Source organism: Anastrepha ludens, chromosome 6 (assembly GCF_028408465.1).
Source record: "Anastrepha ludens isolate Willacy chromosome 6, idAnaLude1.1, whole genome shotgun sequence".
Classification (NCBI taxonomy): domain Eukaryota; kingdom Metazoa; phylum Arthropoda; class Insecta; order Diptera; family Tephritidae; genus Anastrepha; species Anastrepha ludens.
In genome coordinates, this window is record NC_071502.1 from 7,759,945 (window position 1) to 7,783,093 (window position 23,149).

Here is a 23,149-nt window from a genome sequence, read left to right on the forward strand (position 1 = left end):
TTGATTTGCTTTCTGTCTAGATAAATAGGCAGAATGTAATATAAAGCAGAAAGAATATAATACCAGAAGGAGATTAGCCTCTGGAGACAATTTCCTGTAGGATATAGTAGCATCTTGAAGCAGATCTCACCTTCCTTGTCTGTTCTTCGCACTGATCTCTCCATCCGCAAACTGGGAATTGAGGGTTGTGCTAGGGCTATCTTTCCGAGCAGGCAAGACTGGAAAGAGGGGAGAGTCGGTACGGATATAGGTACCTCTGTTTTCACTGACGGATTCAAGATGGAAGCAGGAGTGGGAGCGGGGGTTTTCTCTAAATCAGCCAGCGTTTTTCAAGCAGAGGTCTTCGTGATCCTGCAAGCATGCAAAATGCTTAGAGATCGCTGTTGGCAGGGAGACATTAATATTTTTTCCGATAGCCAAACTGCGATCAAGGCCCTGTCATCGCCGTATTGCAGCTTTCTTCTGGTGAACTCCTGTAAGGAGGAACTGAAACATCTCGAACGAGCAGGAAGCATTTCCTAGGGTTCCTGGGCACAGGAATATAGAGGCAAATGAAATTGCCGACGAGCTTGCCAGGAAGGGGTCGACAGAACCGGTTTCAGCTGTCCCCCTCTCAGACATCGGTGTCCTCTTGAGCGTTGTTAAAGGGAAACTACACAATTTCTTTCTAAAAAAAACGCAAGACAGACACACCTCCAGTCTCATCGTGCGCTACTTCGAAAACACTATGGCCTCAATACGATATAAACAGAACGCTTAAGGTGAAGGGAGTCCCCCGCCACTCATTCCGGTGTTCACTGGTCACTGGGTGATCGGTACTCATGCGGAGAAGCTGGGAGTTTCGTACAACCCCTATTGCACAAGTTGTGGGGAGACTGTTGAGCACTTTCTCTGCAAATGTCCGGCTCTGGTGGCTAGGCGCTTGAGATTACTTAGCGTGCCCTTTGGGGATGACTTGAAGAAATTCTCGAGCTTAGATCCCTTTTCTCTCCTCCATTGCATCAACAGCACTGGATGGCTGTAGAAGGTTTTCTCTTCCCAAAATTTTTCTTTGCACGGGTTGGTTGGTACACTTGAAGTGTACCTGGGGTACTCTTGCCATCTTACCTACCTACTTACAATATCTGTGTTATGCTCGAAAATTTTTCAAACATTTGGTTTACCAAGAAACTTTGATCAATTGTTGATCGATTGCTTTTAAAGCCACTCTGGTACATCATCAGCATAAACTTTTGATACAAAACTGCACACAACATTGTTTCTAAAAACTCTGACTAAAAAGCTTCATTTTTTGATGAAAATATGTTGTATTTTTTTCAAATTCTGGAAGGTAGAAAACTTGCGTTATTTGGTTGTCGTTGAAGAGTGAGCTTTGTTACAGTTTTATAAAAACTTGAATAAAAAATAAATAAATATTCAAAACCTTGCCATATGTCGCGCTGCTATTATTGCGCACACAGCTGTATAATATATATTGGCATGTACAAATTTTAACATGCGGAGGTGTGGAATAAACTAACAATCGCTTGTTTGACTTTGGCATTTAGCAGCAAACGGCCAGGGAAAGGGGCGCACTCCCCGTTTACAGCGAAATGAATTCGCGCGACTGACTTTTTGTTGATTTTTTTTTGTGTTTTTTGTTTGCATGTGTTAAACAATTCTCATAAACTGAAATGTGTATGCATACACACACACACCCATATCTATCACATATACATATACACATATCTATGTGTGTGTATCATAAATTCGCACCCACGCAAGGCTCATTAATTTAGAAAGTTGGAAAAAAAAATGTTTTTGACGTACATTTTTTCTTTTTGAATTTCGAATTTTTGTTTTTCTTTCGAGAAGCATCTCAAATAAATTGTTTAATGAAATGTACCATTTTGTGACTACGCAGAAGACGGTTGAGGAAATTATCTATGCTGTCTATGCGGCTTCCTCTTGTTTAACAAACCATATATGGGTATTTTCGTGAAATATTTATGAAAGTTTGTTAAAAACACAAACGTTGTAAATAATTTATATCATACATTTTGCTCTTCACTTTAAATTCATTGCTGAGTTGGGTTGGTTTTTTTGCAGTTGGTTTGGGGCCATTGCCGTGATAAGCAGATTAGAAACGCGATATTTTTACCAGTTTTGATTACTTTTATTTAAATTTTTTATTTCCATTAATTTTTTTTTTGTAAAAATATAGTTTATTTCTTTATAAGCAGCATTTCAATGAAAGTTTAAAACTTTGTTTACGATTTATAAAAATTCGATAAATTTTAATCAATATTTCACTCATCTTTCCTTCAGAATTCCAGTGCTTTTTACTGGAATTAAAAAAAAATTGGGTACGCAGTTTTATAGCTCATTAAATTTTAGGGTAATAAATTGCAAGTATGAAGTGTCTGAAAATTCTCGTTGATTTTTGGGAATTTTTTTCCCTGACGATGTTGCGCGCTTTCTCCATATCGACATATTTGCCATTATTTTTATGAGGAGAAAATGCGCAACACCGTCAGGCAAAAAAAAATCTCAAAAATCAACGCAATTTTTTAACAACATATAGCGCACACTTTGTTATGTTAAAATTTAATGAGCTTTAAAACTGCGTACCAAAAACCTTTCTAGAAATTCAAGTAAAAAGCACTGGAATTGTAATGAAAAGTGTCTGCAATTTTTCTAATTTTTGTTTAAAGTTGAAAACTTGGATTTATACTCGTATGGTGTTTGCTAGGAAAAGAGTTATATGTACTTTTATAAAATAATAATAATAATAAATAAGGAACATAAAAAACATAAATATTTATTTAATCTTGATGTGCTATTTCTCGTCGCGTACTGTGCATCAGACATACCATCCATGGCATGTAATTTTTGACTACCAGGAGAAGTAAGAAAACGGCCGAGTTTGATGAGTTTTATTATTTGAATGATTATTACTTGAATGATTTTTATCTGTGCCAGTCGCACCTACTAACTTTAATATTGGTTTTTATTAGAAAATTTGCTTCTAATGTACTTTTTATTAACCATTTTTTTATTTCAATATTCACTCCCACAATGCCCAGCCCTCGTTAGTAAGAAAAGACATTTTTGTTTTCAGTTCCGAAATTACGTTGTGGCATTTGTTGTTTTGATCAGTACCGCCTCAACTTCTTCACTTCATTTTATTGTATTTCAATCACTGCAGCTGTCTATTTTCCCTGATTAGCGACTCTTTCATTACAAATGTGAATTATGAGATACATTTCAACGATTTATTTTCATATATAAAATAGCTTAAGTATAAACTTAAGATTCTAAAACTTGCATTATCTTTTGTATAAAATACAAATCTGCGCCATCATTCTTTCTTTTACATTATCGTTACATTTTTTTGTTACTTTTTTTTACATCAATCTCCTTTTTCTAACTTTGGTTCTTTGGTTTTGTGTGGTTTTGAAGTTATGTATTTGTTTGAGTCTGTTTGTGTGTGCATTTTTGATTGTTTTTTTTGTTTCAGGAATTTTTACTTTAACTTATGCATAAAATATATTTTTCATAAATATAAGAAAATAATTTCATAAATAATAAAGATTAAATAGTACAAAAAATCGGACTAAACCAACCAGTTAATGAGGTTGTTGTTTATAAGCAGTTGGTTCAAAGGCCTATTATTGATTGGGTTCCAATTTGGCTTTTTTCCTCTGGAAAACTGTTTACTTGCCGAGCAAGATTTTGCGGCTAGCGCCCATGTTTTGACCAGCTTGTGTGGCACCCTTGTTGGAACCGGCTTGCAGACCAATGATACCTTGACCAGCACGCAATGTTTCTTCCGTGAAGTCACGCTTGCATTCATCGGCAGGCTTGGGTCCAAGGAAGGGTCCTTTGAATTCGGGGTGTTTGTAGGCGGCACGTCCAATGGCGAAGATGGTGTTGGTCACTTGTGCAATATCCTTCTTTTCCCACAGGTCAACTGTTTGGAAGACATCCAAATCGGGCACACCGTATTCGATCAATGCTTTCTGGAAGTTGTTGATGTTTTCCATCATTTTGAATTGACCACCGGATGAGTTGATCTTGGCCACGGCGTTGGGGGAAAGTTTGTTGATCAGAGTGCACAACACTTGACCGTCCTTGAGATGATCCTCATACGAAACACCGGCGGGGAATTTGGAACCAAGAATAGCTTCAATCCATTCCTGGGCTTGTTGGTCCATCTCGGGATTGCGCTTGCCAGCAATCTATAATAGGAGAGAGAAAAGTATTGTAATTCATAATCGTGGAATGGAAATGGTGTACGTGTAGATATTTCTTAAAGGAAATTCTTTAGCGGGAATTCTTTAGTGACGGAAATTTTTTAATGACGGAAGTTCATTAGTGGCAAGAATCCTTTAGTGATAGAAGTCTGAAAAATTCTGCATTATGCTGATTATTTTCTCTTCTATTGACTATTTTCTATTCTCTTCTATCGTTTATTTTTATTGCATTTTTAATGGTCCAAAAGTACTGGAAGTTATTTGTATGTTTGAGAAATAGTTTTGGCAAAAATTGTAAAATAATTTGATGGATCGCCAGCTCAAGAGTTAAAAATTAATTTTTTTCATTTACTTCAGTATTCGCAAAACATGGTAGATCACATGCTCCGAAAAATTCGTGTAGCTCCGCAAAATTTTGTAATATTTGAGTAAGTCTTACAAAAATTTTTATTTGTTAAATAGTTTGTCTGCGATAAACTTGCCAGATGCCAGCTATGGCAAAAATACTCTAAAATCTACTTGATAACTTCGAACTGCATTTAAAACTCTTCAACTGTACACTGCACCAGCAAATCAACTTTCATCCAATGCCATTCATATATTTCACCATAACATTTCACTTTTTAATGTTTTTTTCTACTCCACTTCAATTCGTATTTAAGATATCCTTTAGATTAATTTCCAAAATTGATTTTCTTTTGATATTCACCTTAGCACGAATAGCACGCTCAAGAGACATTTTGTGTGTGTGTGTATTTTGTTTTTGTTTGCTTTTGGAAAAGTTTGAAGCTTTTGCTTGTGATCCTCGCTGGTAGGAATATAGCCTGTTACTGATGCCTTAGCTCGGTGTGCTGGCCGCTTATAAAGTGACCGGAGAGCCGTTTCGTATTCGCTCAAAATTTCAATAACAAATATGCGGAATAATTTAGGAAAAAATCTCAAAAATACAACAAAAAAAAACATGATGAGCATGAAATTTCTATACGTGAAACATTTTTCCAAAAATACCGCCGATGAAAAATTTTCCCGTTGCTCAGCTACAACTGACATCGGACTTGGCTGCCTGCAAAGAAAATTGCGTGGGCGGCGTTGTTGTAGAACGTTGCTGCCACTGTATAGTTGATCTTATTATTATTGCTGTTGTTGTTGTTATTGCGATGAGTGTTCCTATTTAAATTTAGCGCAACAAATTCACACAACTTTTCGAAAATAGCCACTTTGCTTAATGACTTCAGCTCTCCCGTCCCTCTTCTAGCCATCACTAGCAGTAGCAAGCGTTTCGAATGCTTTTATGAATTTCTCAAGTTCTTAATAATTTTGTAGGCATTTACTGCTCGCAACGAATGTTTAAGGAACTTACCCAAAACCCAAATTTGATTGTCCTAAATAAATTGGAAAATTTTCAATTAGTTGTGGTTTATTTCGAATGCGAAATTTAGCGTAGTACTTTATTATAAATATTTATTGTGCCAGAAAAGGCTTGAATATTCGAAAAATTTTGTTAGTGTTTATTTGTAAAATTCCTCATTGTTTTAACGCTATAAATCAAAAATTTTAATTGAATTCGCTGAAAATGCGGAACAATTTTACGATGCATTAGGAAAAAATTATTTACATACTTTGAACTGAATATTGAAGTTACAGTAGAGTTGGAAAATATAGCACTATCTGGTAGAACGTAATTGGTAATAAAATAATATGAAATAATTTGGGGTCTTGGATGCGATGGAAGCGCGAGTGGTAGGATTTCTGCCATCCAGAGTCATGCTTGTCAAGAGATACAGTGTGGTGTTGCCAGCGGCTCAATCGGGGTCAAACTCTGAAAATGAGTCCGGCAAGTACTGTTTTCACATTTTCACTGATAGCTTCAGGACCGAGCACGTCTCCGGCTCTGGGGTCTACGTGGAATCCTGCGGGACAAAATTGCACACTTTGTTCTCGGAATGCATTCATCTATGTTTCAAACGGAGGTGTATGCTGTTCAAGAGCAATGGACTTTGTAGTGGAAAACAAATGGAGAGGCCGATCTATATGAGTCTGCAGTGACAGCCAAACTTCACTCATGTCCTAGACAGTCACCCAACCACATCAGGGGTAGTCGAGTCCTGTAAATCCAGTCTGAACTACGTCGGTAGACATAATAGCCTGATGCTAACATGGGTTCCGGGACACGTGGGTATCGTGGATAGCGAGACCTCTGACTCCTTATCCAGGTTGGGTTCTGAGGCCAACTTCTTTGGCCCAGAGCCCGTTCTGCCACTCCCCTGTGCAACCATCAAAGCCACGGTTAGCAAATGGGTTACTCTAACCCACAAGCGAGCTTGGAAAGCTGAGAGAGGCTGCAGATGGACAAAACTGATGTTACCTGTCACGTCCGACCGACTGTCACAAATCCTTCTATCATTAAGCAGAGGGGACTGTAGGAGGCTGGTTGGACTGATAACGGGTCACTTTCTGAGGGCAAAGCACATGGAAAAGGTAGCCATCTCAGACAGTGTACTCTGTCCGGTTTGTGAAGAGGAGAATGAGACGGCAGACCACTTTCTGTTCGTCTGCCCCGCCTTCGCTCGAATCAGGTTTGATGTCTTTGGCCCTAATGCGTTAAGAAGCGATCATCTTCGTTCTTTGGCATCACAAAATCTACTCAGGTTTCTTCGGAGATCGGGTAGATTTAAAGAAAATTAAACGGGAATCCGAGTGCAGTACAAGGGACTTAAGTGTGTCTGAGTGCTGTACTTGCTAGTTGTCCCGACAAAAAAAAAAATGGTAGGTAGGCCGTCAATATGACCAAATTAGACCTGTCCTTTGTGATACCACTGGAACTTTTCCCTTACAGTATTAGATTCCTTGTAAACCATCCTGCGGCTTTTATAAACGAGCTTAGCTTCGTTGGTTTAAGATGCGCTATATCCGCTGCATCTGTTAAAAATGCACTACCAAGCGTGTAAAGTCCCCTTCTAGCTAATCCTTCACACTCACTACGAGGTGTCTAATATTTTCCTCTTCTTAGGTGTTCAGGCAGCTTCTACAATAATCATAGTATGACCTCCCAGCCTTCTAGCAGGGTTACCTACTAAACAATGACAGGCAAATACACCTATAAAATTTCTGGTATTCTCTCTGTTGAGTTTTAGCAGGCATTGTGAACGAGCTACTAGCTCGATAGGTAGTATCAGTAAGCAGTTTACAAAAAAAGGATCTAAGATGCTTTCAATAAAAATATTGTGGTTGGTGTTAGAAAAAAAAGATGGTTGGGGGGACATGTACGAAGAAAATTAAAATAATACATATTTGCTAGGCACCGCGTAGTCGTCTGAAGATACTAAGTGAAGTATTTTTAATTACATCTTTTCCAACCAATCTTAGCTGGGCTAACCTATAAAAAACAAATGGATGCGCTGAGTACAAAATGAATAAACTATAAGTCTTTTTGTTTTATTGAAAGTTTTCTATCAGCTTTCCGCTTTTTTTGCGCAGATTTCTAATGAATCGCTTACGAGTTGAAATTTCAAAATGCATAAATCCACGAGATATACAAAACTAAAAACATTGAAATATTTTGCACCACTGGCCACATCGAGGCTCAACAATGTGACAATTTGCTTTTGCTAATAGTGTTGGGTGTTTTTTTCCGTACAAAAAAATTTCGTGCGCTGGTTAATTGGAGAAAATGCGCAAAATCGCCAGCAAAAACAAAAAATTCGAAAATCAATGCAGTTTTTGCATCACTTCATAATCGCACTTTATGATATCAAAATTCAAAGGGCTATAAAATTGCATTCCCGAAATGTTTCTAAAAAGAAAAAAGGGTGAAATTTCAAAGGTAATTTTCCGAATTTTTCTAAATTTTGCTTGAAATTACGATTTATATGCTTTGCTAGGAGAATAAACTATATTTTTAGAAAAAAAAAGAAATCGGAAACAATTAAGTTGTGGAAACTTGTCAACAAGTTTTAGCGCTATAGTTATTTATGGCAGTATATATGTAGAAAGCAAATTTCAAGTGTATGCAGTTCGGCCGTTCAAACCGGTTGAGCTTTTGGAGCATTGCAAGGGAGTAGGTTTCCTATTTTTCGTAAAAAATAATAGCATCCACTACAAAATTGAGCAGCTGGACTTTGATATGGTCTTTTATTTTTTTAACTATTTTTAAGTTTCTACAAAATTAGTGCAAATTTAATATCCAATAAAAATAAATTAACAGTCCATGTTGTCTGCAAATATTTTTCACATTACTATATTTTCTAATAAAAATTTACATTTTTGACATTCTAACAAAATCAGCGAAAGTTCCAATAGAAACAAATCAGTAGGCACTTCTGCCTATATATATTTTTCACAACACTGTAGCTCCGTTATGTAATACAATTTTTAATTTCTAACATAAAGAGCCTATATCTGATTCACAATATAAAAATAAATCAGAAATCCAGGATGTTTGCAAATATTTTTCACATTACTGTATTTTGAATAAAAATAAACATTTTTGTTTTCCAAAAAAAACAGCGTAAATTCGATATCCAGTAGAAATAAATCAGCAGTCACTTTTGTCTCCATACTTTTTTCACAACACTGTAGTTCTATAATATTATATATTAACATTCTTGATTGTTTCACAAGAAGCCTAAATCTGTATCCCAATAAAAATAAATCTGCAATTCATGCTTTAAATCAGCAATCCACTTCTGCCTGTTCTTATTTTTCACATCACTGTATTTAAAAAAAATTACATATTTGATTTTCTAACAAAATCAGCGTATATTTGATTCCAAATAGATAGAAATCACCAATTTATTCTGACTGCAAACATTTTCCACGCCACTGTAGTTAAATTAACTATTTACATATATGTATTTTTTAGTTAAAAGAAAAGTATATATTCAAGAAATATTTGTCTACAAATATTTTTCACATCAGTGTATTTTCAAAAAAAGTTAAAATTTTTGATTTTCTAAAAATTACCGTAAGCTTGATTTCTGATGGAAATCAATCAGCCATTCATTTTGACTGCAACAATTTTCCACACCACTGTAATTCCATTAAATATTTACATATATGTTTTTTTCAATTTTGTTTCAGTTGAAAAAAGTACATTGTATATACAAGAAATATTTGATTTTCTCTCTCATTAATTCGTGTAAACAAAGTGCATTTTTTCTGTATTTTCTATTCGCATGTGCAAGTATGTAAATATTTTCCTTCATGGCTCGGTTTGGGTGTGTTTTTGGATTGGTAATATATGCGTGTTCTTGTTTTATATTTGGAGGCTGTATGTGTGCGGCAAATACTTTTCAAGTTGGGTCACAGTTTTATTGCATTAAAGTGCAATTAAGCGAAAATTCTTGATTGGCGGATAAGGCTGACATCATTGGAAAATTCCGATTTCGTTAAAATTTTATTTATATGTATGCAGATGTGCATGCCTATTCGTATGTATGTACATACGTACACGTGTATAAATTTATGTTTATGACCAAGAAAATTCGAATTAGTGTAAGGGGTATTCAGATCGAGCTGGCAGAATTACAAAGTAAAATATGCCGAATACCGAATAAACCGAATACTGAGTTACTGAGCTGGTTAGTCTGATGAAATTGCAAGCAAATCAATTCGGAATTGATTTAGCAGTTTTGGCTTCGCATCCATATAAACTATTTATTATTTTCTGGAAACTTAACGTGGGCTTTGAAGCAAAATTAATTAATTTTTTTGCTTTTTCTTCCACGCATCCACGCATTTGTCAAGTTATCGAGAAGCGGACTTAGAAAGTTTACCGAGTACCGAATTCGGTCTGATGATCCTCATAGTTTTCTTAGCTTCATTTTGCTTTAGAAATCATTTCGATACCTTAGAAATAATAGTTATTATAAACACTAAGTGCCATAAGATTTACAAAATACTAGAGAAAAACTTTGATTCATCTTCATGATTTTTTCCTAAGAGAATTCTACAGCTACAAAAACAGCCCTTTCATATACTTTAAGGACATTTTCATTACTCATCAAATTAAGTTCATACAAAAACTTGTTCATAGGTATACGTACATACCTACATACATACATATGTTTAAGTTTCGTTGCGTGATTAATGATAGTATTCACATCCCTCATTCACACTTCCATTCCTTTTATTGATTTATTATTCTTCGACTTTTCTTTCTATGTTTAAGTGAATTCACATGAGCATGAAAATAATATATTCGTATCCTAATATGGTTGCCTGGATTTCATAACACTCTCGAGATACAAACTCAACAAGTTTTTTCTTAGACTCTCGAACATTGAATACGTTTTCGGTATGTTTTGTTCTCAACTGTGTTGAATTGTATAATTTTCGAGATATCATCTCGTTGAAAATCTATTTTTGTTGGCATACCTCATATATTTTTCGAGCTACTTAGTTTTCGAGATATCACGGCGTTGGAAATCTATTTTTATATGCTGACCACAAATATTTTTTTTTGTTAATTTATTTCATGATACTTTTACGCAGCTGCGTTATTTTCGAGATATCATGCCGATGAAAAATCTATTCTTATTTTATTAAGGTGTGAAATGATTTGAAAAAAGTATGAGACATTTTTTCGTTTTGTGTGTTTGTGGGATTTTCGAGATATCGCGATGTGAAATCTCTAATTTTGTCTGCAACCAGCAGTATTTCTTTTATATGTTGTATTTATTTTTAGAATCACGCGATGGAGAGAATGATGCTTACTGAGCATGAGCGAGGTGTAAGCAGGAAAGATTTAAACTGGGTGTGCAAATATTTTGGTGCGAAGTAAATATTTTAGTTTCACGTTGAATATTGCGTAGATTATTGGTGTGAGCTTAAGGTGCTGTTGAGCATATTGGGGCATTTTATAAGTGGATACTGGTTGTGAATTCAGCCTGCAGGAAATTTAAGATACTGAGAAAAAACACTTTTTTTACTTTTTTATTTAAACAATAATTGATAGTTTGACAGATACAGATACATTTTTTCTTGACACAGTTTTTTCTGCTTTGGCCTAAGGATAAGCTACTTAGGGTATTTCTCTAGCTTTCCACCCTTTTAGCAGGAAAGGTTGAGAGTCTGTAGCATAGCTCACATTTTTCTTTAGCAATTTTTATTTACCCCAACGGCGCTGGACTAACAGTTTACGGACAAAATCAAAGACAAAAATTTAATAATCTAAAATTTGTTTTTGATAATTGAAAACTTTCTTTTGATAAGATACGCCGAGGATATAAGCTATGTTCTTTTTAGTTTTCAATAATATTGAAAGTACCCTGTTTTAGAATTTGCAGTAATTGGTCATACTAGGTTTCAAGCAGGATATGAAATAAAGGGTGGTCCAACGGCAAGCTTATTTTTAAAAATTCGTGCAAAAAGGTTGTGGCATAAGAAATAAAGGGTGGTCCAAAGGCTAGTTTATTTTTAAAAAATTCTCGCTTGGTCAGACTAGTTTTAAAACACGATAATTTGTGCGACAAGGTTGTCACATAATACAAAAAAAAAATAAAGGGTGATCCAAAGGATAGTTTATTTTTAAAAATGCTTGTTAGGCCAGTTTTCAAACACCATCATTTTTATGAAAAATCAGTATTTTAGAAAAACATAATTTTTCAATGATTTCTTAAGGGGGGAAACCGGCTTAGCAGGCCGAAATTTTGATGTTTCTCGAGAATTTTTTGAAGAAGGAAGGAAAAATCAGAAATTTTTTAAAGATGGAGGGCATTTTACTCATATTTTTAAGTATACTTTAAAATTCTTTCAAGCCATTTCCGCCGGAAATAGTGGTGTTACAGCGTGTTGTCCATGGACGATCGCCATCCGAGTATCTTGCTGGTGGGCATTCCTGAAGTTGCAATATTTCTTCGTAATTAACAACAATTTTTTTTCCGTTAACAAAATGTTTCCTAAGAATATGAACCTCGTTGTGATAAAATAATATTGACAATGGAATTTTTTCATACCATATTTTTTCATCTATTTTGTTAAAAAAAATATTTTTAATGATAGTATCATCTCAGGATTAGGTTCATATGAATTAGGATTGAATAAAGAATGCACCGAAAAAAATTTGTAACGATTGGTCTATAACTTTTTGAGCTAGAATGCCCACCAGTTGGAAAAAAGTAGTTTCGAGAAAAACGTCGTTCTAACTAACGCGCGCTACGGTGCGGAACCGACTGGCAGTCACTTAAGTGCTCATAGAATCGGGAGTAATGCGAATTTCGCTTTAAAATTTTTACCACATATTCTTGAGTAGTTATATATCCTAACAATTTATGCAATAAAAAAAAGTCGAGTTTTTTGATCTAAACTGGTCTTAACTGGTTTCTCGCAATAAGGGTCAATAATATCTTACAGGTCCTGATCGATCTTAGGTCAATAAAATTTTTGTTTGAGTTGAGTTGCATTGGTACATTTGATGCCAAGAAGCAATGAATAGAATATTTTTCAGTTTTATTTTTTTAATTTATTTTGTTTTTAAGAAGATTTTTAGTGAAAATCTCTGTCAATATTAAAAAGTAAATCAACTAGAAATTCGAAAAAAAATTGATTTTTTCTTTTTAATTTTTGATACATATGTATGTACCTTCTAGAGATACATTTGATGGCAAAACGTAAATTAATACAAAACTTATAAGAAATATATTTTTAATGAAAATTTCAGCTAAATTCTTTATTGATATTAAGAAGTAAATAAAGAGGAAATTTTATAAAAATATTAAAAAAAATCGGTTTTGAGAAAATTTTGAGTTGAATGCTGAAAAATAAAAATTAAAGTACAATATTTTAAATTTAACTTTTTGGTAAAATAATAAAAATAAATAAATTTTGAGTTGAGTTGTATTGATAAATTTGATGGGAAAATAGAAATGGCAATAAATAGAGAGCTTTTTAATTTCGTTTTTTTTTAACAAAATTATATTTTTCAAGTAAGTGTTAAGTTATTAAATTATTCTTTATATTATATAAGTATTATGATTAACAGAACTTAAAGAGTTTAACCTAACTGTGTGGTAGCCCAAGATTGCTGCTAACATCTTCACCGAACACAGTGCTCCAAAAAGTGAGTCATTTCGTATTGCGGCTGTATGACACTCGAGTTTGTGCCACTTTCTCGAGTGCAAAATAATTGTCAATATCAAGGAAACATGGGGAAACATGGGCACAAAATACCAATTGACAGAAAAAAGTTCTTTCTAATAGCGATGACTCCTTGGCAGTCAATGGCAAATCTTCGAGTATATTTCTGCCATGAAAAAGTTCCTCATAAAAAAGGAGCCATCTGCCATACGGAGGCGACATAAAACTATAGGTTTCTCTATATCTGGAGCACATCAAGAAGTGTGAAAAATAGTACGGCCCTGCATAAAACAGAACGGATTGCCACCGTACCGTACCCTATTTGGGTTCTTGGACGAGTTTCTATTCCTATTTGTGATATGCGTCGTGATTTTGTTCCGCAAATAGAGGCTCCAACAATTTTAATATTTTTTTTATGAAGACCTTTTTCAAGATAAAAATACTTTGGAAGTTTTGCCATTGCCTGCCGAGGGCAATGCTTTACGTACGGAGATTCGAACCTACACACTTCCGAATGGTAGTCAAGCACCGCATTCCGCTACGTTGGATCTCAAAATTCACAAAGCCTAAAAGCTCTAGATTTGAAACCATATATACATATTTGTTCGCTAAATACACTTTTTTATGAAATCGCTTGTACAGGGTGGGCCAAATAAGACCTACTAAGGCTACTACCGCACCAAACAGTACATTTAGATGGGTGCAACTGATGATGGTGTGTTGCCCTTAGATTTTCAGAGCCCCACAATCTACAGTTTTGTTTTTTGACAAAACCATTTAAATGGAAATGCGCTTCATCCGACATCAAAACGTTATTTAAAAAATCAATTTGTGTGGCTAATTGTGTAAAACGAATAGCGTATTGTAGTCGTTGTTGGTGGTTTTGCGGTAGGGTTCCGTAATAAATTTCCAACAATTCAATTATAACCTACAAAAAGAGAAAAATAAATATGTCAAAAAATAAAAAAGTTATTTGTGCTTAACATTAATAGGTCTTATTTGGCCCACCCTGTATATGCAGTCGAGCATGTACAAAGAGATATATTTCTAAATAAGATATACATACATATGAGTATATTTTTTTACCTTAGCTAAGTGCAAAATGCCATGGCAGTAAATTACGTTAATACATAAATGAAGGCATAAATTGGGTGGATATTTTTTAAAATTTTACACGAAAATATTAAAGAATTATTACAGCAATTAATTTGAATTATTTACTGCTAAAAAAATCAGACAATCGCTAAAAAAATAAAACAAAAGAAAAAGTAAAATTAAAAAATAAAAAAATAAAAAAAATAAAATGAAAACACGACGCTGATGATGTCTTTGACTGAGCAGAAGGCTAACCATTTATATTTAAATTATAATTAAGTTTTAAAAAAACCTTTCGTGCTGTTTTTTATAGAACACATTTTATAGAAAAATATTACTTAAAACAAATCTTACTAATAAATAAATTATAGAAATATTTTACTTCCAAAAAATCTCATAATTGCAAAGGTTTTTGTTACTCAGTGACGATACGTAGCGGAGAGATGGTCCAAATGCCAACGGGGGTGCGAAACCAATGTCAAAAATTTGGCTTTGCTTTCAGTTTCTCCAAACAAGTGGAAGAGTGCAAATTGCATGATTGCTGCCTGCTAAGCGCTTTTGGCTTGAACACCTGAACACCTGGTAATAATCATTTAATTCCATTTTCTCTACCTGCTTAGGGAAGGGTAACGCAACAGAACAGATTTTTTATATCTGACCTGCCTTCAATCTGTTGAGGTATGAGACTTACGAGGAAGCTTTGTTGAGACAAGTACAGCTAAGCTCTCTAACATTTGACAACTACTCTAATTCATATGAAAAATGGGGAAAAGCAGATTAAAAGAAACACGAAACGAGTGCTCAGCAGCAGAATAAGTAGTATAAGTGTTCTTCTCTATACTCGTTGCTGTCTGTCTTGAAAAAAAGGAAAAAACAAAAATATACAATTTTTTCAAGCATTGCAGCTTTTTGTACAATATTTCATGATTGTAATTGCAAGTAGGATAGAATTCGAGATTAAATTGAACTCATTCAAAACACGAGCAGTGGGGACATTTCATGTATAATCAGTCTTACGAAATCCCACATAGAATGGGAAAAATAAAAGAAGATATCTTTAAAGGACATTGAAATTCTTTTTTTCTAATTCAATAAACAGTGTTAAAAACAAAATACAAAAGGAGCACAGAGTTTCTAGCTTCAAATGACTTGAGGTTAAGGTAGTAGTCTGGTCAAATACTCATTTTTTATAGATATTTTTTTGGAATGCTTTTTTAAGAAAATAAAATGCGACCATTTTGATTTTATAGTATGTTATTATTGACATCAAATATGGGGTTTTTCAATTGGTGCGGGTCGATTTTGGCACTCTGTGGCAGCCATTTTGTTTTGGTGACATCTGTCAAATCTTTTGTTTATTATTCAGTTGTTTATGCCAAACCATCATGGCAAGTTACACGATTGAACAGCACGTTCAAATGATAAAACTTTATTATCAAAATGAGTGTTCATTAACGCGAACGTTGCGCGCATTGCGCCCATTTTTCGGTAGACGTGGTCGCCCTTCAAAGTCGACTCTTCAACGTTTGGTGGCCAAATTTGAGACGACCGGGTCAGTAAACAATCAGGCAACACCCGTACATTCAAGGAACGCAAGATTAGCCGAGAACATTGCCGCGGTCCGTGAAAGTGTACAGCAGAATCCGAGGCAGTCTATTCCTCGCCGTGCACAAGAATTTGGCCTTTCGCAGACTTCAACTTGGCGAATTTTGCGTCGGGACTTGGGCCTACACCCGTACAAGATCCAACTGACCCAGGAACTCAAAGTTGCTGACCATAGACAACGCCGTTTGTTCGCTGACTGCGCTTCGAATCGTTTGGAAGAGAACCCCAGTATTGGGCGAAAAATCATCTTTAGTGACGAGGCGCATTTTTGGATGAATGGCTTTGTTAACAAACAAAATTGCCGTATATGGGACGACACCGATCCACACGAGGTTCACCAGGTGATAATGCATTCTCAAAAAGTTACCGTTTGGTGTGGATTTTGAGCCGGCGGCATCATTGGTCCGTACTTTTTTGAAAACGACGTTGGTGAGGCGGTCACCGTCAACAACGAGCGCTACGCAACGATGATAACCAATTTCTTATGGCCCATATTGAACCATATGGACCTAGACGACATGTGGTTCCAGCAGGACGGCGCTACGTGCCACACAGCAAGCGCCACGATTGACATTCTCAACATCTACCCGCCCTTATTGAAAAACCCTTTAGTATACAAAAACATTTGTTTTTTTGACACATGTTTTGTAGTAATGTGGCACCAAAGTCAGCGTCCTAAAAGAGATAGGTGGCTTTGCAACACGATTTTGGCTCTTTCCGACATCTGAAACGAAAAAGTTAAACTGATTATTATTCTGTAGATTTGTCATTCTGGCAGGTACAATGGAAAAATTTTTGTGAAAAATAAAAAAATGGCGGACTTTGGAAAAAATGGTGTGCTTTTCGGGTGGAAATCAGACTGTGGTATGGAAAGTGAGGGCTGAAAAGAAACGAAAGTAGTACATGGTAAATAAATGTCGCGCATTCTAAATTGGGGTGTACAAAGTATGTTCATATATTATAATTTGAAAGTATAGGGATCAGAAGGATTGGCATAATTTCGCAAAACTAAACCTAAAGTAGAATTTGACTGCAATGCCATCGATGTCATTGAGTATTAAAAGCAAAATACGAAGAAAAACCAACACTAAGATCTTTGATCCCAACAACATTTTCTAGTACTGAATTGGAACTACCGTAGGGCGTAACTTCAAAGAAATGTTTAATAATGCACCAAAGTTTAAGACGTTAATTTCTTCTTGAAGCCTAACCACGTCACTTGTGTTTTTTATAACAGAAAAGCAGAAAGCTAACAAAAGAAAAGCAATAACTAATGCCATTTATAAGTAAAACGAAAAGTAGAGGTCCAAAAATACTCCCTGGAATTGATCGAATAGAGGCAATGAAAGGTTCGGAAGATATACGGACGAATTTTTATTGGACTATTAGTCAGATTAATTATGCATTCATATTACAGAAAAAAGTGTGTGCCCATAGACGCTTTGGCCTGTTATTGCTCATATCGTTAATAATAATTCAACAAACCTAAAGCACTAAAATATTCCATCAAAATTGATGTGAAGAAAAACCTTTCAAAACAGTCTTGGCAGCTGATTGTCAATTTTGCAGCTACGCTGCCATATGGGGACGGGTGGATTAATTTTTGTGTATTTATTGCCAATCACTGCATATGTGAACGGTGTCTGTATGCAGTTCTCCACAAATGGGTTGCTCTACAATTTTAAATTGTTTTTTATGAGAAGCATTTTCATGGCAGAAATACACGCGGAGATTTGTCATTGTGTGTCCAAGAGCGGCCGCCATTAAAAAAATATTTTTTTTTTATTAATTGATGTTTCGTACTTTGAATGGTAGTCACACCCCAACCCATTCGGCTACGACACAAAATTTCTTAACCTGCTAAGATCGAGTGCCATACTTTGGCACTGAGATTGAAATTGCTCCGGTATTTCTTAGGTTTCCGTTTTACTCTCGATACTGCTGTGGTAGTGGAGCAGGTAGCGCAAAACGCGGGACTAACTGTTTTACTTCAACTTCGCTGTTCTTCTTCTTCAACTTCGCTCCAAGCTACGTGTACAAGCAATCGATCTGAAAATCCTCAGCTGCAACACAGTATTCATTGTGGATCAGTTAGAAATCTAATCATGCGGATTTGGCGCTACTAAACTTTAAAAAAGTTCTCACAAAATAACCTTTAAATATCAAAACTAGTGCGTGACACGAATAAAACGCAAATTATTTGCTAGAATTTATTTAGTTTTATTTTATTTGCATATTTCCAAATTGTATTCATCAGCTTTATTTTTGTTCTGCTATGTTTGCGGTGTACCAGGAAAATAAAAAACAAAAAATGGGAATTCGAAAAAGAAAATCGTAATAAACACATCCAATGCGGTCAACAAGAGAAGCGTCCAACGCTAGTGCTATTAATGTGCGTGTATGTATATGTGTATATGTGTATGCTGGCTGCTTGCATGGGAAAAAATAAAATAAAAATTCAAACGTGAAAAACAAGAAAATTCGTGTTGCTGTTAAGACGTAAAACAGGTGTACAACTACAAATAGCATTTGACGTGATCGACTGTTTATTGGCTGTATTGTTTTTCGCCAAAAATATATGCATGGGTCTCGTCATTTGCTGTTATTTTCCAGAAGTACAATTATTTTCAAAAAAGCCTAATTCGGAATTCAGAAAAAAAATAAACAGTAGAAAAACTAGAAAGTTGAACGAATCATTGGAAAACTATTTCGAATGCAAAACAAAGTGTGTGTAAGACACTTCAAAATCTGGCGCATACTACATATGTGTATGTGCATATGTATGTGTGTTTATATGTGTAAGAAAATAAAATACACATATGCACGTATGTACTATGTATGAATCGATGTTAGAGCAGACTGACTCTTGATATCCGCTTGATTGACGGCCACCAGCAGCCGCCTCTTCCACTTCGCTCGTAATAGACAGAAATCACAATCAACCATCCAGCATTCAGCAGCATTGGTGCCTCAGCATTTCTTGCTAGCGATAGCGCAGTTGCGGGCAAAACAATCAAGCGCACCTGCATCGATAGCGGCGGCATCAGCTAAACCTGCCACAGGCAGACTCACCAAGCAGCCAAGCATTTCTTCGCTCAATTTTTTTTCCTTGCCGTTGCCAGTACATTTGGCTCTAAGTTTTCAAATTAACTGTTAAATTTATCCTTCCCTCTTAATTTTAATGATAAAAGTTCAGCTAATGAGATTTTAAGTGTCATAAAAACACTAATTTTTTTGTTTTTCTAATTAAAAATTGTACGTGCACACAATTATTTGTAGCTGGGTGCATGGATGAGTGTATAGACATCCCGACGGTGTTTGAATAAACAAAATGTAAAAAATATGCCACAGCTAACACATGCACGCATTCACATAACTGCACATGGCTTGTTGAAACCGGTGGAACTATCTGTGCGAGGGTGCGTTCGAAAGTGTGTTGCTGTACGTTTAGCCCTGCTGCTGTCAGCAGCAAATAAACAAGCAAAAAAGTGAAACGGGAGAAGTGATTCAGAAGTTAATTTAACTGACATTTACAAAGCTTAACAATTATAATTAAAATGAAGTTGCTCAAAGTATAAGAGAGTGTGAAAAAACTGTGATGACTTTTGTGAAAAATTAGGCCTAGTAAACATTTAAATTAATTTAACAGAAAATTGGATTAGAGATTTTTTAGAGAGAATTAGATGTAGTTACTGAAAATAAGTAACAGTTTATTGGTGAGAAGTACTTAAGGTAACATTTCAATTGGATATGAGTGACACCATGTGAAGTGGCGGAGGTAATTTGGACATTGCCGCTAGTTCTTATAAAAATTGCTTTAGTTCTGAGCTTAACACAATAAGAAGTAAATTAAAAGAAATTTTAAATTTAACAATTCTGAGACTTTTTCAATGTTTTAAACATTGGTATAGGCGTTTTTATAAAAAAAGTTAGAATAAAATATATTTACTAAAAAAAATTTAAAAAAAAATTTAATTCTTGAAAATACGGGCATAGGCGTTTTAAAGTGTAATAATTTCGGTGCTTGTTTTTTTTTAAATTTATTTAAACACATTTTTTAAATTTTTTATGAAAAAATATATTTACCAAAAAAAAAATTTAATTGTTAAAAATACTGGTACAGGCGTTTTAACAGTGAAATAACTACGGTGCTTCTTTTATGAAAAAATTATATAAACATTTTTTTTTAATTTTTAGGATAAAATATATTTATTGAAATGTAAAAAAAAATGTTAATTATTGAAAATACTTATATAGGCGTTTTTAAAGTGAATCGCTTTGGAGCTTGTTTTATAAAAAAAAATTATATACAATTTTTTTTTTAATTTTTTAGGATAAAATATATTTATTAAAAAAAATTAATGCTTGAAAATACTAGTATAGGCGTTTTTAACGTGAAATAACTTCTGTGCTTGTTTTATAAAAAATTTATTTAAACTTTTTTTTTTAATTTTTTAGGAAAAAATTTATTTACTAAAAAAATTAAAAAAAAATTTAATTGTTGAAAATACTGGTATAGGCGTTTTAACAGTGAGATAACATCGATTTCTTTTATAAAAAATTTATAAAAATTTTTGTTTTTAATTTAATTTAATTTAAAATATATTTATTAAAAAGTAAAAAAAAATCTAATTCTTGTAAATGCTGGTATAGGCGGTTTTAAAGTGAAATAACATCGGTGCTTCTTGTATCAAAAACATTATATAAACATATTTTTTAATGTTTTAGGATAAAATGTATTTATTAAAAAGTAAAAAAAAAGTATGTAATTTATATAAACATTTTTTTTTAATTATTTAGGTCAAAAAATATTTACTAAAAAAAATTAAATTGTTGAAAATACTGGTATAGGCGATTTAACAGTGAAATAACTTTGGTGCCTCTTTAAAAGCAATTGTTTCTTAATTTTTTGGGATAAAATATATTTACTAAAAATTTAATAAATAAAAAAGGTCTTGTTAAAAATTGTTTGACAAACATGGTTTTGATAATTTCTGAAAAAGTTATATCGCTCTAACCACTATTAATTCGATTTCTACGCATATACACTCCATTGCAAAAGTATAAGCTCACCACTATTTTTATCATAAAAATATAGTTCATACTATAACCAAGTTACAAACTTTGAACAAAAAAAAACTCAACAAATTTTCATCAATATTGCAATATTTTGGATCAGAATTAAACAAAACCAAAAAAAAAAGTTCGAGGACGCTTTTTTACAGTTCATTAAATTTTAATATTATATACTAAAGTACGAGTGTGAAGTGCCTTAAAATTTTCCTTGAGTTTTGAAAACTCTTCTTCGCTGTGCTGTAATAAATTTTCTTCCATACAAAATAATGCCAGAATTATAGCATTTTATTTTATATGTATAAAAGAAAAAGCTTATCATCGTTAACAAAAAATTCACTTTTACTCAATCCTGGAAATTTTGGTAAATAGAGCTGATACCCAACGTCTAAAAGCTTTGTGAATAACACAGCTTCGATTGAGTCATTGGAAGCCAACATTACTAAAATATTCACGAGATATCGACCGAAGTCCTCTAGCAAGTCATTCAAAATTGGTGTGTTTTGATGGCCGAATTACCGCACAGTTGCGGCCAACATTTGAAAGGGAATATCTTTAAAAAATAAATGTCATGCATGGTTATACACAAAAATAATAAAGATTGCCCAATCTATTTGAATTTTCGTTGTTTAATTTCAATTTAAAATCCGACACCTCTAAATTCATCAGCCTTTATTATAATTAAAGGTTATTTTTTTTTGTAGTAACGCACACACTTACATGCAAAAAACAATTTTAATACTTATTTGTTTCAGTTTCTGTCTTTTTTTCTAGTTCGAATTTAAATCAACGGAATTTTGCATACAATTTACAAACGTTTTATGGCACCATGATGTTTGACTCAAAGTATGTAGGTACATTTCAAAAACTTGTTACAAATTACTTAGAAATCATAGTAAATAGTATACTAAACATTTTTGTCAATAAAATGCTGTTTATTACAGTAACTTTTTCAGAAATTTTCAGCGTGTTTGAGCAATTTAAGAAAAACAGGCTTTCGGCTGAGGGAAAAGCGCTGAACGGCACGCATTGTAGTGAGGTACGTATATTTTATTTGGTTTTAATATATAGTCACATACCCATGAACTCACTACCAACAACACGCACATCCTTACTCGTTCTCTTTTTACAACTCCTACTTCTGTAGGAGCATACATCGCTTCTTCACGTTTCTTCATTTCCTCCCTTCCTAACTGATCTTTTCTTTAATAACATAATCTAAGCCAATCTCTTTCTCTTTGTTATACAACAGCAGCAACAATTTACATTTTGACTTTTACTATTAGTTTTTAAGCGCATATTTGTTAACTTAGTTGTCAGAATTGTGTAACCCTGGAAATCATTAATAAAGCTACCTTAGAAAAATATGGATTATCATTATACATATATTATTTGTATTTTATTTCTGCAACATACATATGTTTCCTCTCCAAGAAGAAAGTAAGTAACATTTATTGAGTATTCGCTGTTTTTGTATATTAGCTGCCAGTAACTTTTTTTTGGTAATTTGGATTTGAATAGAGAGAATTTTGTAACAGAGAAGCTCGACTGTGTGTGTTCGGCTCTTTTGCTCTTACAGCTGCCCTCTGAATGGACGAAAAGCAGCACTTATTTTGCTGTGATAAACGTAAAAGGTTTTCTATTGGACTATTAAGAGCGGATTTACAACAGCAAAGCATGTTTAACACTAGAACTACGAAGATTTACTATATACCTATTTCAACTAACCGGTCATTTTGACCGGTTTTTTTGTTTAACTACACAAAACAGTAGAAATTTAGAAATAAAACTAAAAATTCATAAGATAATTAAATTTTCAAGCAAAAGAAACATATTTTATTCATTTATTGTAATTACATAACATAAAAAACATAAATAAGATTATTTTAAGTTCTTGGCTTCATAAGCGCCACGCGCAAATAAAATGGCCAGAAAAGCGTTGAATTTTTCTTCTGATAAATCCAATTTTTCACCAGTAACTCGTAAACCTTCTTTTTTTGTGCATGTTATGATATGATGTATAATATCACGATTAATAAGTAATGAGAAAGCACTACTCACAACAT

General features: G+C 33.9%; 1 protein-coding gene across 1 annotated transcript; it reads right to left on the reverse strand.

Moving 5' to 3' along the window:
- Positions 1-3,232: 3,232 nt before the first annotated feature.
- On the reverse strand, positions 3,233-5,085 carry LOC128867766 (muscle-specific protein 20). The gene is made up of 2 exons (XM_054109243.1): positions 4,945-5,085; positions 3,233-4,220 (listed from the first exon to the last, which is right to left on the reverse strand). Exons 1-2 carry the CDS (start codon positions 4,972-4,974, stop codon positions 3,696-3,698), a joined length of 555 nt encoding a protein of 184 aa, XP_053965218.1. The 5' UTR covers positions 4,975-5,085; the 3' UTR covers positions 3,233-3,695.
- Positions 5,086-23,149: the final 18,064 nt, after the last annotated feature.

What these genes read in the sequence shown, in the direction of transcription:
- LOC128867766 (XM_054109243.1), bottom strand. Translation starts at nt 4,974, where the DNA reads ATGTCTCTTGAGCGTGCTATTCGTGCTAAG. An exon ending in AGCGTGCTATTCGTGCTAAG is followed by an intron (nt 4,221 to 4,944) that starts GTGAATATCAAA and finishes CTCCTATTATAG; the next exon opens with ATTGCTGGCAAGCGCAATCC.